Source organism: Centroberyx gerrardi, chromosome 17, assembly GCF_048128805.1.
Source record: "Centroberyx gerrardi isolate f3 chromosome 17, fCenGer3.hap1.cur.20231027, whole genome shotgun sequence".
Taxonomy (NCBI): Eukaryota; Metazoa; Chordata; class Actinopteri; order Beryciformes; family Berycidae; genus Centroberyx; species Centroberyx gerrardi.
The window spans coordinates 1,214,368-1,230,520 of record NC_136013.1 but is presented as its reverse complement, the minus strand read 5'-3'; the positions used below and the strand labels follow the sequence as shown (position 1 = coordinate 1,230,520).

The 16,153-nt window shown below is 41.7% G+C and overlaps 1 protein-coding gene across 1 annotated transcript; it reads left to right on the top strand.

Moving 5' to 3' along the window:
* The first annotated feature begins 535 nt into the window (after positions 1 to 535).
* On the top strand, positions 536 to 6,186 carry LOC139928987 (trace amine-associated receptor 1-like). Its single transcript, XM_071921730.2, has 2 exons — positions 536 to 561; positions 5,205 to 6,186. The coding sequence occupies exons 1-2, from the start codon at positions 536 to 538 to the stop codon at positions 6,184 to 6,186; spliced, it is 1,008 nt and encodes a 335-aa protein (XP_071777831.2).
* The last annotated feature ends 9,967 nt before the right edge of the window (positions 6,187 to 16,153 follow it).

The following is a 16,153-nucleotide window of genomic DNA, read 5'->3' as shown; positions in this document are numbered from 1 at the left end:
ACTTAGTTTTGTTCTAAAAAATCCTAAATTATCCCAAACTAAACTGAAAGCTTCCTTCTGTCTCCCTGCCCTCCTCTCACCTGAGCCTGGTCCGTCAGTGTTTTTAAAGGACGCTCCATGCTCGTCATTCAATTATTGTTTTCCTGTTCCTTTTACTGTTCCATATTGAATGTTACCTATGTTATGATGTTATATTTTGCTGTTTCTATTTGAATACATCAATTGCAACGTCAACATTTGCAACAGTTTTTAATTTCTAGAACGTGTTTTTTTCTAAAAGCTATGGAAATGCGCAGTCAACGTTTAATGTCTGGGGGGGGGGGGTTTAACACAACTTTTCAAAATTCTGACAAATAAATAAAGTTGGGAATGGTTGTAACAAATTCCACTGTTCTGTAGGCCTACAGGCAAGTGGCTGGGGCAGGGGTGAAAGAAACGGGCCCCCAGCGTCCCTGATTATCATACACACTGTAAGAAAAGTAGTTTCAATGAAATGGTTCAACTGTGATACCTGTCCAGAAAAGGCCTTAAATGCATGGATGTTTCAGAACATGAAGCCGTGTAACCTCACAAAGCGTTAATATCCTAGTTTAAGCTGCTTGGATAAAAGCCACAGATTTATCTTTGAATCTCACTCCGTAGATCCATACAGACTGCGAGCTTCTGCATAGTTTCAGTTAAATGGTTCAGCATTAATGAAACTGGCCAGAGGAGGCCTTAAATTTGCTAAAACAGAACATGAGGACTTGAACTTTGACAAACTGTAAATATCCGAGTTTAAGCCGGTTGGAATAAGAGACACCTGGCCAGAGAAAGCCATAAATGAATTAAAACTGCATTGATCCTTCGGGATAATAAGACTTTCAACTTCAAATGTTGTTAATAACCTAATTTAAAATGGTTGGAATAAGATATAATTTTGTCAAACAGACTGCGAGTTTCTGCATAGTTTTAGTTAAATGGTTCAACTTTAATAAATCTGGCGAGAGAAGTGCAAACATCACTGACTTTTTAGACCACAAGCACAACTGTTATTATCCTGGTCTAAGCTCATTGGAACACAAATGTGATCTTTCAATCCCATTCTGTATTGGGTAACGCTTTATTTTCTGGGTCCACAATTTCCTAATAATTTCCTAGAAAGGAACTGTTAATTTCTTAGGAAGTTTCCTGGAAAGAACCGTGAAATTATGTTCTAATTACAGGGAAAATAGAGAAAGAGTTCAGTGGTAGTTGGTAAGTTCCTCCAATTTTTTCTGTTGTTTCCAAGACAGAACCATGAAATTATGTAGTAGGTATATAGAAAATTAGAAATGAACTAAAATGTATTAAGAAATCTACAAATAACTATTATATATATAATATAATATTATATAATTATATGAATAATGACTTCCGATAATTGACCTCTGCCTATTATTTTTCCACTAAATAGTTTATAGTTTTGCAATTGAAACTCTTTTAGAAATGTTCAGTATCTGATTGGCTCTCCAGACTGAGACACTTTCTACAGAGCTGCTGCTTCACTTCATGCCTCTTTCCAGGAAACTTCCAGAGAAGTTAACAGTTCCTTTCTAGGAAATTGTGGACCCGGAAAATAAAGCGTTACCTATTATTGTAGTATTTTTCTCATTGCGGTCCCTCGTGTTTGTTATGTTTATATTCACTGATGGGTCACTAATTTGTTTGCCTCATGCGTATCCGTCTCTCTCTGAAGCCTTGGACAGTAATGAGCTCCCAGGTCGAGGAGTGACATCATGCAGGAGATGCTAATGAGTTCCCAGGCCTTGCAGGTGTGAACAGTCAGCCAAGCGGCTGATCTGCCTGCATCCAAACCACACCATCCTTCACACCTCTAATTGATGTTTATATTACACCAATTATTACATCAGACGACAAACTAAACTTTCATCTTTCAAACTTTATTTGCTTGTCATCATCTAATGTTAAACATATTAATCAATGCAGGAATACACTACAATATTTTATGAAAACAACTGGAGCACTGTGTTCTCACAACCAGAGGGTCACAGGTTGTTCCCAGTGCTTTGTGTGTGGAGTTTGCATGTTCTCCTTGTCTAAGTCATCAAGTAAGTAAGTAAAGGAAAACTTTATTTATACAGCACCTTTCAAACCAGAGGTCACAAAGTGCTTCACACGAGAGAAAACGACAAACATCGAGGAGACGCGGGCTTGAAGGATCAGACTCGAGTCCGGCGGCTCTCCCTTCTCCAAAGCCAAAAATTATTTTGCTGCTAAACTGGCACTAACTGGCAAAGACCTCCCCAAGTTGTTCTGCAGGTCGGCCCTTTGAGCTACAAGGTCGTTTTCGACGATACAGGAGAGGATAAGCGCATTGTGCACGTCTCTCACCTTAAAGGAATAGTTCACCCAAAAGTGAAGTTTGTTAGTCCATATAACACTCCCGGAGCTTCCCAGCATGACTCCGTAGCAGTTTTGTACCAAAACAAATGAAGTCTTTGAGGACTGATCTTTAAAGTTCTGCAAATAACAAAAAATAACCATAAAATGACTCCATACAGATCGTGAAGCATAACCCATAAGTCTTCTGACGCCACACGATCGCTCTGACTGGAAAAAACCCAAAATTTGCGACATTATTTCATAAAAATTGAGTCGTTCTGCGTTGTATTTACTTCCACATTACCAAACCTCACAGGTAATGCGGAAGCTAAATACAATGAATGAAGACTCGATTTTCATTAAATAATGGTTATATTGTTCAAATCTGTTTTTATCCTGGTCCAGACTAATTCTGGTCACAACAAGCCTTCCGACCTCCAGATCAGACATGACAGATCTGATAACAATGCTGCCAAAATCTGATTCTATGATTATGATCTACCTATCCCCCTTAAATTTCCCCAAGATCAATAAAGATCAATAAGGATCAATAAAGTGCTATCTTATTGTATCTTAGCTTATCTTATCTGTCATATAATCTATCCTGGCCTGATCGGATGGCAAAAGTTTTATTCAGTAGCCAAGTTCTCCTTACAACATACAAAGTGATGTAAGAAGAACAGTTGAATCTAAACAGCGGTGAGTTTGGTCCATCATCCACTGGGACTTCCAGCTGTCCAGCTTCAGTCCCTGAGGCGGCTGTCGGCCCGGAGACACCGCAGTCCACAGAGCCTCTTTCTGGTTTAAAGGCCAGACTGTTACAGCCGTGACAGAACATCTGTGTCAGGAAAGACACACCAAGCACATTCTGCTGCTGTCCATCTGTCCAGCTGTGTGTGAGAGGTAAGAGACACTTTAAGTAAATGTTTCTGCACTCTAGCATGATGTGTTTTGTGTAGCTAGCTCATGTTGAGATAATGTTTATTATTAATAATAATAATAATAATGATAATAATAATAATGATATGTTTGATAATGATGTTCGTTTTAGACTCACAAAAAGTTTGTTGTTTTTTCCCTGGTGTACCAAACATAAAATGTGACTTTTATTAACCTTTTTCATAACTAGGAAGACACTCAGATGATTGGGAAGCCAATACATTGAATTTCACACAGTTGAAACTGTTCTCAAGTGTAAAGTTTTATTATGACAAGTAATTTATTAAATGAAGAATGCTTCACCTATAAGTTCCTTATTGTATTGTATTGTATTGTATTGTATTGTATTGTATGAGTATGGTGCGTTGCCTTGTGGAACAGGTGTGAAGCTGTGTGCCGTCCAATCTCAACTATAGAGAAGAATTGTGATGACGCGGCAAAAGGCCGCGCCTACAAAGTGCGATACAAGTGCAAAACTCTATTCAGTTTCTATGAGCAAAATAGTAAATCGACATTTTCTGTGGTTGTTTTTTCTGTGTTCTAATAATTGATGTGAAATTTACATGGTATAAATAATTTGTTGTTACCTTTTCATGGCTGCCAAACAGCAGCAGGATCATTAAAATGTTTTTTTCTTGAAGTCTCAAAATGCGAACACGACTCCTCTCTTGAATGGAAGCTTACAAAGAAGTTTGCTGGCTTCTTAGTATTTTGTGACTTCCAGAACCAAACCAAAACATAAAACATATAATCAAATTAAAAACATGTATAGTCCAGAACCTTATGTTACAGAAGATCTCTGTGTGCCCAGTTGAGAACTGGGACCCTCCCTCTGGCTACTGAGGTGGGCAGGTTCAATTCTATTGATGAGGAGAGACTTTGTACTGTATGTGAACTGGGTGTTGTTGAAGATGAATTTCATTTTTTGTTTCATTGTACGTTACATGAGGAACTAAGACTGCTTTTATTTGAGAAAATGCAAAACAAGAAACCTGAGCTGTTCTGGTCAGAAGATGAGGTGAAGATGGAATGGTTATTCAGAGAGGAAGTTTTTAGTGTGGCCAGTTTCACTGGGAAAGCTTGGAAACTGAGAATGAAGAAGTTGTTTATTTGAATCTATGACTTTGATTTATTATTATTTATTTTGATTATTATTCATTTCTGGTTCTTGTTTGTTTGGTGGAACTCAACGTCTCTGTGTCTTGTATGCCCATACGGGCCGAGCACCATGTGGTGCACGACACATTACTAAAATCAATCTATCTATCTATCTATCTATCTATCTATATATCTATCTATCCAGAAAACAAATATTTTAATGACAATGCAGTTCGTTGATAACTGTGTTAGGGTTAGGGTTATAGGGTTATACACTGCCAGTCAAACGTTTTTGAACACCTGATTAAATGCATTATGTTTTTCATTCTCTTAAAGCCATTTTGACCTAAAGGCTTCTGCTTAAATGCTTGAAATTAGTTTCTTAGACAAATATAAATAGTGAAGTTGATCCTATGTATGAATTTCTTTCCAAAGCCTTTGCCTTTCCATCAAGGCAAAGGGCGGCTACTTTAACGATTCTAAAATATAAGATAGTTTTGATTTGTTTAACACTTTTTTGGTCACTGCATGATTCCATTTGTGTTATTTAATAGTTTTGATGTTTTTACTATTATTATAAAATGTTGAAAATAGTAAAAATAAAGAAAAATGTGGTGTTTAAAAACTTTTGACTGGTAGTGTACATTTCACATAAATTATCAGAACACAGAAAGGAGAAACAATAGAAATAGAGTGGGACATATCACTTGTACCGTACTTTGTGGCCGTGGCCCATTCTTATCTATCAATATTTCCATGCACTGCTGCTGTCAGGTGACACCTCCATGACCCCCCCCCCCCAGACAGATGGAGCCAGCGCTCTGTTTTGAGTCCAGGAACACTTCCTGTCTGAGGACCATCTATCCTCTGTCTGTCCGCGTCTCTCTCTACCTGCTGCTGGGTGTCATGGTCGTCTTGACGGTGTGTGGGAACGTTCTGGTCGTCGTGTCGGTCGCTCAGTTCAAGCAGCTCCACACTCCCACCAACTACCTCATCCTCTCCCTGGCCGTCTCCGACCTGCTGCTGGGGCTGCTGGTCATGTTCCCCAGTATGATCCTATGTGTGGAGACCTGCTGGTATTTTGGAGATGTGTTCTGTAAAGTCTACAACAGTGCTGATGTCTTGTTGTGCACAGCCTCAATTCTAAATCTGTCTTTCATATCGATTGACCGATATTATGCTGTTTGCCAGCCTCTGCTGTACAGAAGTAAAATAACTGTTAATGCTGTGTTGATCATGATTCTGGTCAGTTGGAGTGTTTCGGCTGTAGTGGGCTTTGGAATGATCTTCCTCAAGCTCAATATTTTGGGAATTGAGGAGTTCTACTATACTCATGTTGCATGTGAAGGAGGATGTGTTTTGTTTCAGAGTGGACTGTCGAGTACAGTCTCATCGCTTCTCTCCTTTTACATTCCCGGAGTTGTTATGCTCGGTATTTACCTGAAGATTTTCCTGGTGGCACAGAGACAAGTGCGCAGCATCCACAACATGAGAACATCTGATCCGTCCCAAACTAAAGCCACCAAAACACTCGCTATCATCATGGGGGCATTTCTTTCTTTTTGGACTCCTTTTTTTGTGTGTAACATCATTGATCCCTTCATCAGTTACTCGACTCCACCGGCATTGTTTGGAACACTGGTGTGGGTCGGCTATTTGAATTCTACTGTGAATCCTTTGGTGTACGCATTCTTTTACAGCTGGTTCAGAAAGGCATTTCGAGTGATCATTTCAGGTAAAATCTTTAATTCTGACATTTCAGACATAAAACTGTTCACAGAATAAATCTTAAAAAATGATGACATGGCAGGTGCCTCTCAGAGAAATAAGCTTATGAATGTATGGCAGAAAAAAGTATGGCAGAAAAAATAAATCTTATTACACTTTTCTTTCTCAACAGTCACTGCTGATGTCTCCATTAACAAGACACGTATTCCTCAATAATAATAATAATAATAACAATAACTTACCTTATATAGCACTTATCAAAACAGAGTTACCATGTTCTTACAAAATGCCTCACAGGAGAAAAGACAGCTCGTTATATGCTTTGCACGGTGTGGAGGTGGCAGCCAATGATGCGCTCCGCTGTCTTCACCACCCTCTGGAGGGCCTTACGATCAGCAGCGGAGCAGCTGCCGTACCAGGTAGTAATGCAGCCAGTGAGAATGCTCTCAATGGTGCACCTGTAGAAATTAGTGAGAGTTTTGACAGGCATTCCAAACTTCTTGAGTCTCCTCAGGAAGTATAGGCGCTTTTGGGCAGTTTTTACTACCGTGTCCGATTGCCTGGACCAGGAGAGGTCATCATTGATGAACACACCAAGGAACTTGAAGCAGGAGACTCTCTCCACTTCAGCTCCATCGATGTGAATGAGGGCGTGCCCCCCCCCCCACAGTCCACGATCATTTCCTTAGTCTTGCAGACGTTGAGAGAGAGGTTGTTGTTGTAAGGTCTGCCATCCATTTCAATTCCCCTAGTGGCCACAGTTCAGCTATCATACCATCTATTGGCACTAACAAAAAAGATGTAAGATGTTTTTACTGTGGGGAGTTGGGGCACACAAAACCCTTTTGTCCTGCCCGAAAAAGCAAGCAGGTCCTCCTTTGCTCTGTACCTAGGCCAGTCCCATCAGAGTGTGGGGGATAATCGTCATTTTACACCAGTGCTGGTTAATGGCAAGAAACAGACAGCCCTAATAGACACAGGGAGCTCACAGACAGTAGTGCTAGCAAGCCTGGTATCTAGGAAAGGGTGGAGCTGTCAGGAAGGGGTGGGAGTAACTTGTATCCATGGTGATGAGAAACCTTACCCCACTGCAGAGATTTACTTGACAGCAGGTGGCCAAACCTTTTTCCTCCCAGTAGCACTAGCGCCAAAGCTACCTTACCCAGTTGTGTTGGGCTGGGACATCCCAATTATGTTGGACCTATTACACAAGCCTAAAGAGTGTAATATGGTCGTTACAAGGGCACAGAGTATAGTTGAGGATTTCAAAGAGTTGCCTTTTGATGACACTGAACTGGAACCGACACCAGAAAAAAGGGTGAAATCAAAGAGCCAGAAGCTAAGTGACAAGTTTCTGGGTGGTACTAAACCATCCAGTGAAAGCTTACCCAACCCCACCCTCCCTGTAGAGATGCACATCCCATCAGACATTGCACAGTTACAAGAGAGGACCCTACATGGTTGGCATGGTTTGGGAAAGTGTCAGGAAAGGATGGGGTGAAACAAGGACAGCCAAGCATAAGAGATGATGCACTGTACATCTTGAAGGGAGGCAGTCTATAGCAGAGGAAGGGCCAAGTAGATGCTTTGGTAATGCCAAAGTTTCTGAGGCACACTGTTATGACTTTGGGCTATTCAATTCCATGGGCTGGTCATTTGGGGTTCAACAAAACGCTGGCAAGGATCAGTAGACACTTTGTTTGGCCGGGTATATATACAGATGTAAAAACCTTCTGTAAGACATGTAATGAGTGTCAAGTTGTTTCAGGCAAGGGAGTGGCCAGGGCAAGTTTACAACCCCTTCCAATCATCGAAACTCCTTTTGACAGGATAGGGATGGATGTGATAGGACCACTGGAGAGGAGCGCATCAGGCAACCGTTTCATTCTGGTTGTAGTGGACTATGCAACAAGGTACCCAGAAGCTTTTCCTCTGAGAAGTGTCAAGGCTAGAGATGTAGCTAATGCTCTACTCCAACTGTGCTCAAGAGTAGGATTACCCAGTGAAGTTCTCACAGATCAAGGCTCAAACTTCTTGTCAAGACTCCTCAAGCATGTGTATTAATGTGCATTAAGGGCATCAAAACCACTCCATATCACCCACAGACAGACGGTTTGGTTGAACGATTTAATCAAACCTTAAAGAATATGCTTCGTAGGTTTGTGTCTTAAACAGGTTCAGACTGGGATCAGTGGCTGCCATACCTCCTGTTCGCATATCGGGAGGTACCCCAGGCATCAACAGGATTCTCCCCGTTTGAGCTGCTGTATGGATGGGATGTAAAGGGTCCTTTGGACCTTTTGAAGGAGCACTGGGAGAGACCAAAGTCTGGTGGAGACAATGTGGTGTCTTATGTGGTGAAAATGAGAGGGCAATTGGAGAAGATGACGGCGCTGGCACAGGGAAATCTACAGGCGGCGCAAGAGATGCAAAAGACCTGGTATGACAAGAAGGCTAGATCCAGAGAATTGCAACCAGGTCAGCAGGTACTTCTTCTCCTTCCCACCAGTGAGAGCAAGTTATTGGCGAAGTGGCACAGGTCCTACAAGATCACAAGAAAGGTGGGGAAACTGACATATGAACTCTACATGCCGGACAGGGGTAAGAAGTATCAAACCTTTCATGTTAATTTGCTGAAAGAGTTTCATGCTAGGCCAGAACCAGTAAAGGAAAGTTTGTTTGTGAGAGCAGTAAGTGGGCATGAGGAGACCTCAGAAATGTTTTCCCTGCACCATCAGAACAATATCTGGTGGAGTTGACTCATTTGTCTGATGCCCAGAAACAGGATCTAATTGAACTGCTGGAACCGGAGCTGTTCCAGGAAAAGCCGGGGTACACCAACCTGATTCATCACAGAATTTACCTGAAGGACAACACCCCAGCTTGTCAGAAGTCCTACCGGATCCCAGAGAGGCTTCTGTCAGCTCTAAAGCAGGAACTGGAGATAATGCTGGCCCTGGGTGTGGTTGAACCTTCTTGTAGCGAATGGTGCAGTCCTATTGTGCTGATCCCCAAAAAAGACGGCACTATTAGGTTTTGCATTGACCTGCAACTAGTGAATGCAGTTTCCAAGTTTGACCCAAACAACATGCCACGAGTGGATGAGCTGTTGAAGAGAGTGGGAGGAGCCAGGTACATCACCACACTGGATTTGAGCAAGGGGTACTGGCTGGTGCCCTTCGCTCCAGAATCCAAAGAGCTCACTGCCTTCAAGACACCATTCGGCATGTTCCAGTTCACAGTGATGCCTTTTGGCCTGCATTTCAGAGGCTGATGGATCATGTGCTAAAGGAGGTCCCAGAGTTTGCGGCAGCCTATCTAGATGACATGGTCATCTTTATCAACTCCTGGGAAGACCATGTAGCACATGTCCGCCAGGTGCTCCAGCACATAAAAGAGGCAGGTCTCACCATCAATCCGGGAAAATGTGCTTTTGCCCACAGAGAGGTACAGTACTTGGGGTTCAGGATTGGGAATGGGATGATCAGACCACAAGTGGGAAAGGTGGAGGCAATCCAGGAGTTCCCAGTGCCTACAACCAAGAGAAATGTGAAATCTTTCATGGGGTTAGTGGGGTGGTACAGGAGATTTATCCCTAACTTTGCTGACATCTCTGCAGTGCTAACCGACCTGGAGAAGGATTCAGCACCGAACAGAGTGAGATGGTCTGATGACTGCAACAAGGCTTTCAAGGAGCTGAAAGGAGCCATTTGTGAGTCCTCAGTCCTCCATACCCCTGACTTCTCTAAGCCCTTTACCTTGCAGACAGACGCGTCAGGAGTGGGCTTGGGAGCTGTGCTGCTGCAGGAAGTGGATGAGGAGCAGAGGCCAGTGGTGTTCCTGAGTCGGAAACTGCTGCCCAGGGAGACCAGGTATTCCACGATAGAGAAAGAATGCCTGGCAATGAAGTGGGCAGTGGAATCATTGAGGTACTATTTGCTAGGAAGAGACTTTGTGCTTGAAACAGACCACAGGGCATTGCAGTGGTTGCAGAAAATGCGAGATGCCAACATGAGGATTGCTGGGTGGTATCTGTCATTGCAGCCATATACCTTCACTGTGAAGTATAGGGCAGGAAAGACCAACCTGGTGGCAGATTGTCTTTCCTGCATCCTGGAGGTGGGCGATTGAAGTGATTGGTGGCCTTAGGAACTCTGGGGAGAGGGGGAAGGAAATGTGATGGAGTTCCCTCACATCATGTTGTGTGCTGTGTGTTTTATTAATGTCTGTGCTTGTGTAACTTAGGAGGATTCACTGGTCTGCAGTTCTTGGCAGCAATGGAAGTCAGTCCGACACAAGGCAGGAGACATGGAGAAGCGGTTAGGGCAATACCACAAACAGGCATGCTGGCTGTCTATTGTTTGATGGTAGTCCAAATACTGCAAACATAATTGCAACCATTTCTGCTGTTTCTCTGGATGTACTTACCAGTGTGTGTTGTAGGTCCGGGTGTTCGGGCAAAAGAGTCCTACATCAACGGTAGCTGAATTTATAGTTCTGGGTCCTCCCATTGCTAATTGAAGGGGCGACATCCTGGGGCGGGGGGGGTGGGGGGGGGGGGGGGGGGGTGGAGTTATAGTAAGGTTTTATTGTTAGTAGTTAATATTTCCTAAATTATTGTAATATATATATATATAGGAAACTACAAATTGTATAACCGTTAAATATAACTGTAAATGTGTCGTATGTTTAAGTATGTTCTTGTTGGAGCTCCCCTGTTGGTAGTTTGGTCCACTAATTAAGCACCTGGGTAAGGAGGTATATAAGGAGTGACTGTGTGTGGGGATCCAAGGCTGTTTGGGTAATGCTGCTTGGGCTGGTGGTAGCACCTGTAAAAAGTTCTCGAATAAATGTGCCTCACCATGGGCTTAAAATGAGTCTGTGAGAAAAACTTCACAGACCCGTACAAGGGAGGTTCTGCAGTGCTGGGAATCTCGCGACCCAAAAGTCTCCCAGGCCAGCATCGAGGTCAGGACAGGAAAGAAGTGGAGGGCAGCAGAGGCAGTGGAGAATGCAGAGTCTCAATTGCAGCACAGCGTGCTGGTGTGGATGGTGACCCGTGGAAGAGCTGGCCTTGGTAGCATTTCAACACCACGCTACAACAAGGCCCAGGGGAAGTATGGGACGAAGCTGGTCCAGGCAGAGGTGCGTGCAGCAGTTGAGGAGGAGCGAGCCAGCAGGATGGTCAGGATGAGGCAGCATGGAGCTTGGACAAGATGGGAGCAGGCAGTGGAGAGAAAGGTCTCATGGCCTGAGCTCTGGAAGGCCGAGCCTCAGCGCATCAAGTCCAAGAGGTTTACGGCGTCCTACCAAGCCCATCCAATCTATTCGGCTGGGGCAAGATCGACTCTCCAGCGTGCCTGCTGTGCCTGAAGAGGGGAACCCTCGAGCACATCCTCAGCTGCTGTCCGAGAGCCCTGGGCAAGGGGCGCTACTACTGGCGCCATGACCAGGTGCTGAAGGTCATAGCAGACACCATCTGCAGCGGGATCAGCAACTGTAAGCGCCTCTGCCCAGTGAAGAAAACTGTCATGTTTGATAGAAGCAACTGAAGTTGCCTGCAGGTGGTTGTGGATCAGGAGAGTGGATCCATGGGTGAAGTAGTGCTACCTGGGCACAAGCTGGGGCTTGATCAACCCTGGCTGGGTCGCCTGGGTGAGGGTGTCTGATGTTGACCCGAAACACCCGATGAACCAGGAACATCACTGATGATGTGTCCAGGTGCATTGCAAGACGTATGCTTATGCAAGGCACTTACAGTACTACACCAGTATATGGAAGTATTACTATTTGTGTAGCTATTCTTTATTATTATTATTATTATTGTTGTTGTTGTTGTTGTTTTTAACTTGCTATATTGGTTTTCTTGATAGGAAGGATTGGGCTTAAACTAGGCCGATTGTGTAGTAGCCTATAATTGAATATGAAACACGTCTTACTTAGCAGAATAGGACTATAATCATATTTTCATATAATATATTTGGGATAAAGTAAAATTATAATCTACTGGTCCTAACCGTTTATCAAATTATTACCCAATTAATATATCATCTTTTCACAAACATTTATATGGATTAGTTTTTATGAAAAATAAACATGTGTGCTATAGTCCTAATTACATTGTGTAGCCTATTCTTATATGCCAATATTTTTCATATGTCTGGAGAGTGAAACTCATGGCTGCTTTTTTATATAGGCAAATAGGCTTATGCCTTTCGCCAGTATGAAATTAATTTTTAGGATACTCAATTTCTCCTTTTTGATGTGTGTTGATGAAAGTGTTGATGAAAACACAATACACATATGTGTCAGCTGTAGGCCTTAAACCAACATCAAAATGCCATAGCCTACTTGAAAACTCCTGCTTTCGAATATAAACAACACAATCAAATTAGTTTCTGTGTATTTATTTGTTAAATACAATAGATACAGGGGTAAACGTAGGCATATTACTTAATTATATTAAATATTAGGTGCATCGCCAAAAGCACTTGAGTGAGCAAAACTTTAAACAGAATTGCGCAATTAAATGATAAACAAACAAAATAACAAACTATAAGTTATTTAAAAAACTCTATTTAAAAAGGATTCTTCAAAAATCGGGAATTTACTGTATGGAATTCTGGGAATGCGCATTTATGCACACACTCATCTCACATTTCCTATAGCCTACCTTACAGTGTTATAAAATAATAGGAAATAACCAGTGTGGATAACATTTGCAACATTAAATGTCAAATATTTATACATTTGTAATTAGCTCTGTCCATTAAATCATTTTGGGAATATGCTTTTACGCATGCACTTGTCTCTCTCCTCTCCTCTCTTCAGCCTTCTTCACCAATGGAAAAACTGAGGCAAGGCGTAAATGGTGATTCGTAAATGTAAACTGAGGATTGTACTTGCAAAACAGGAGTTGCAATCCTGTTTATAGATTTACAGAACTGACTTTGGGTTTTCAGATTCGTTTTTTTACGATTGAACCATTTCACAATCTTGGGTTTATGTACGTTTTGTTTTGGCGGAAATATACCTCCATAGAGGAGCTAGTCAAACTTTGAAATGATAAATGCACAAATATTGTGGACTCTACTGCTCCTATGAAAATAAGGACCTCCAAGCCAAAGTCATTGCCCTGGCTTAATGAGCACACTCGGACTCTAAAAAGAGAGTGTCGCAAAGCCGAGCTTAACTGGAAATCAAATAAACTGCAGGTTTCTTACGAGATCTTAAAAAGCTTAATGTGCACCTACCAGAAAGCCGTTAAAGACACAAGAATGGCCTTGTTTTCTCAAAAAATTGTCAGAACTCAAGGGTGTTATTCAATACTGTTAATCGTGTTGTCAGCCCCTCATCTCATACTGAATGTTCCCCTATCAAACGCAAAGAATTTCTCACATTCTTTAACAAGAAAGTTGCTGACATCAGAGCTCAGATTGTTCCCCCCACTCAGTTATTCTGTTATGTCAGGTACCTCCTCATCCTGCCCACATTACATGTGTTGTACCTCAAGGTTCAATTTTGGATCCAATTCTCTTCTCCCTATGTAAGCTCCCATTAGGTGACATAATTCGTGATCATAACATCTCCTTCCATTGTTACACAGATGATAAGCAGCTATATGTGCCTATCACTCCCTGTAGCATCCCCGGCTGAATGATGGTCTAACTCTTAAACTGATGGTTCACAAAGTGTTTATTTTTGAGCAAATAGACGACACTGTAGCTCCATGAAAACCTTGAACACCCCTTGAACACACCGTAAGAGCTACAAAAGGAAACAAAAATAAAAGCATTACCATCTTTTCACATTCTGATGATAAGCTTATTGCACTATAGCCTTACAATATTCAACAAAACGTAAATCATGTATTATTAAACTCTGACTGAAAATAAATCAGTTTATATTCCAATCATGAAATATCACCTTTTTAACCCGTTAGCTTAGTGACAACCTCTGATAGAGTGCTATAGGTAAGCATATTTAACTTAAATTGAAATATTAACAGTCATAACAGTCATTTTTATGTCACATATGCAGCTTTAACCTTATATATTGCAGTTACTGCAAAACACACAAATGCTGCATTTCTTTGTACTAGCAAGCAAACTCTACCGAGATAAATGCCCTTTAAGACCGACAGCATTGCCTTGAATTGAGCTAATATAGCAGCCTTGCTAGCCTAAACGCACTAGCATAAAACTCGGCAAAACTATAAAAAAGCACCACAACATGACTAAACATTAAACACCACATGAAACGAAATGATGACAAACCTTGTGCCCTTATCAGCCTGGTGCTAAACAAACAAAATAGCAAGCATTTTCTAACGTTAGGCAGACACCGTGCCATGCGGACACACTTGACGATCTACTATACAGATTTCTCCGTTTTCCGTAAAGACTCCTTCAAAATAAAAGCCCCAACCTAACCTTAAGAAAATACTTACAAGATGAATAAACATGAAAAACAACAAATTCTTGCAGTATGTTGGGCCATACTAAAGGTCATTTACACTCCCAATGAGCCTCATGGACTAGCCTCCCTTCACAACGGCCTAAAAGACATTAAAAGTTGGATGTCCCAAAACCATTTGCACCTAAACGACAATAAGTCTGAAATATTGCTAATTGGCCCCCCTCACCCCATCAACTCCTTTCAGAATGATCTAGGTTCTTTGGGACCTTACGTCAAAACTTCTGCGAGGAACTTGGGTGTGGTTTTTGATCAGGACCTCAATTTGAGGAGCAGGTTAAGAAAGTTGTTCAGACTTGCTTTCTTCAGCTTAGAACTATTTCTAAAATCAGAACATTCCTGTCTTTTAATGACTTGCAAAAAGTAATTCATGCTTTTATATCCTCTCGCCTGGATTACTGTAACTCCCTCTATTCCTGCCTCACCCAGAAACAAATCTCACGCCTTCAGCTAGTCCAAAACGCTGCTGCCAGAATGCTAATGGGTCTAAAGAAACGGGAGCATATCACCCCTGTCCAAGCATCCTTGCACTGGCTACCTATAAACTTTATACGGAAGCGTAATGCATTCACTTGAGAAAAAAAAATTTGCGCAGTTTTTCTGAATTGAATTGAATTTCTGAATTCTGAATCTCTGAGTTGAGACATTGGGAGATACTTGTGTTTTTAAGTAATATAGATGGTATTGCAACCGTAGGCTACTCCATGCAGGTGAGAGCTTCTCGCAGGATTTTGAGGTATCGCGTGAATTAAGAAAAACAGAGCAGAATTTATTTTTCCATGAAAACTTTTCTCAGAATTCTGAGATAATTATCTTGTTAATTCAGAAAAACAGGGCAATTTTTTTTTTCTGAATGCATTACGCTTCCGTAACTTTAGAATTGATTTAAAAATTTTACTTATCAGTTTTACAGCACGTCTTGAGCCTGATTGTAACCTGAGGTCTGCGGGTAAGTCTTTGCTATAGTCTTAGATCCAAATTCATTTCAAGAGGGGATCGAACATTTGCTTTCAGGGCCCCAAAACTATGGAATGCGCTTCCCAAAGAGCTCAGATTAGCTAAGGGTGTATTTTTAAAACGCTCTTAAGGTCCCACTTTTTTCAAGTTATCATTTGTCATTTTACACTTGTTTGACCCTATTTTGAAAAGTGTATTATTATTATTATTATCATTATTATTATTATTATTATTATTATTATTATTATTATTATTATTATCATTATTATTATTATATATAATATATCCTGGCCTGATCGGATGACAAACATTTTAGTCAGTAGTTAAGTTATCCTTACAACATGAAAAGAGATGTAAGAAGAGTTGAATATAAACAGCAGTGAGTGCGGTCCATCATCCACTGGGACGAGTGTCCAGCTTCACTCCCTGAGGCGGCTATCGGCCAGGAGACACTGCAGTCCACAGGAGACACTGCAGTCCACAGGAGACACTGCAGTCCACAGAGCCTCGGGCTTTAAAGGCCAGACAGAGACCGACAGTTACAGCTGTGACGGTGTGCCAGGAAACACACAGGACGCTCATTCTGTCCAGC

What these genes read in the sequence shown, in the direction of transcription:
- LOC139928987 (XM_071921730.2), top strand. Translation starts at nt 536, where the DNA reads ATGGATGTTTCAGAACATGAAGCCGT. An exon ending in GTTTCAGAACATGAAGCCGT is followed by an intron (nt 562 to 5,204) that starts GTAACCTCACAA and finishes CCCCCCCCCCAG; the next exon opens with ACAGATGGAGCCAGCGCTCT.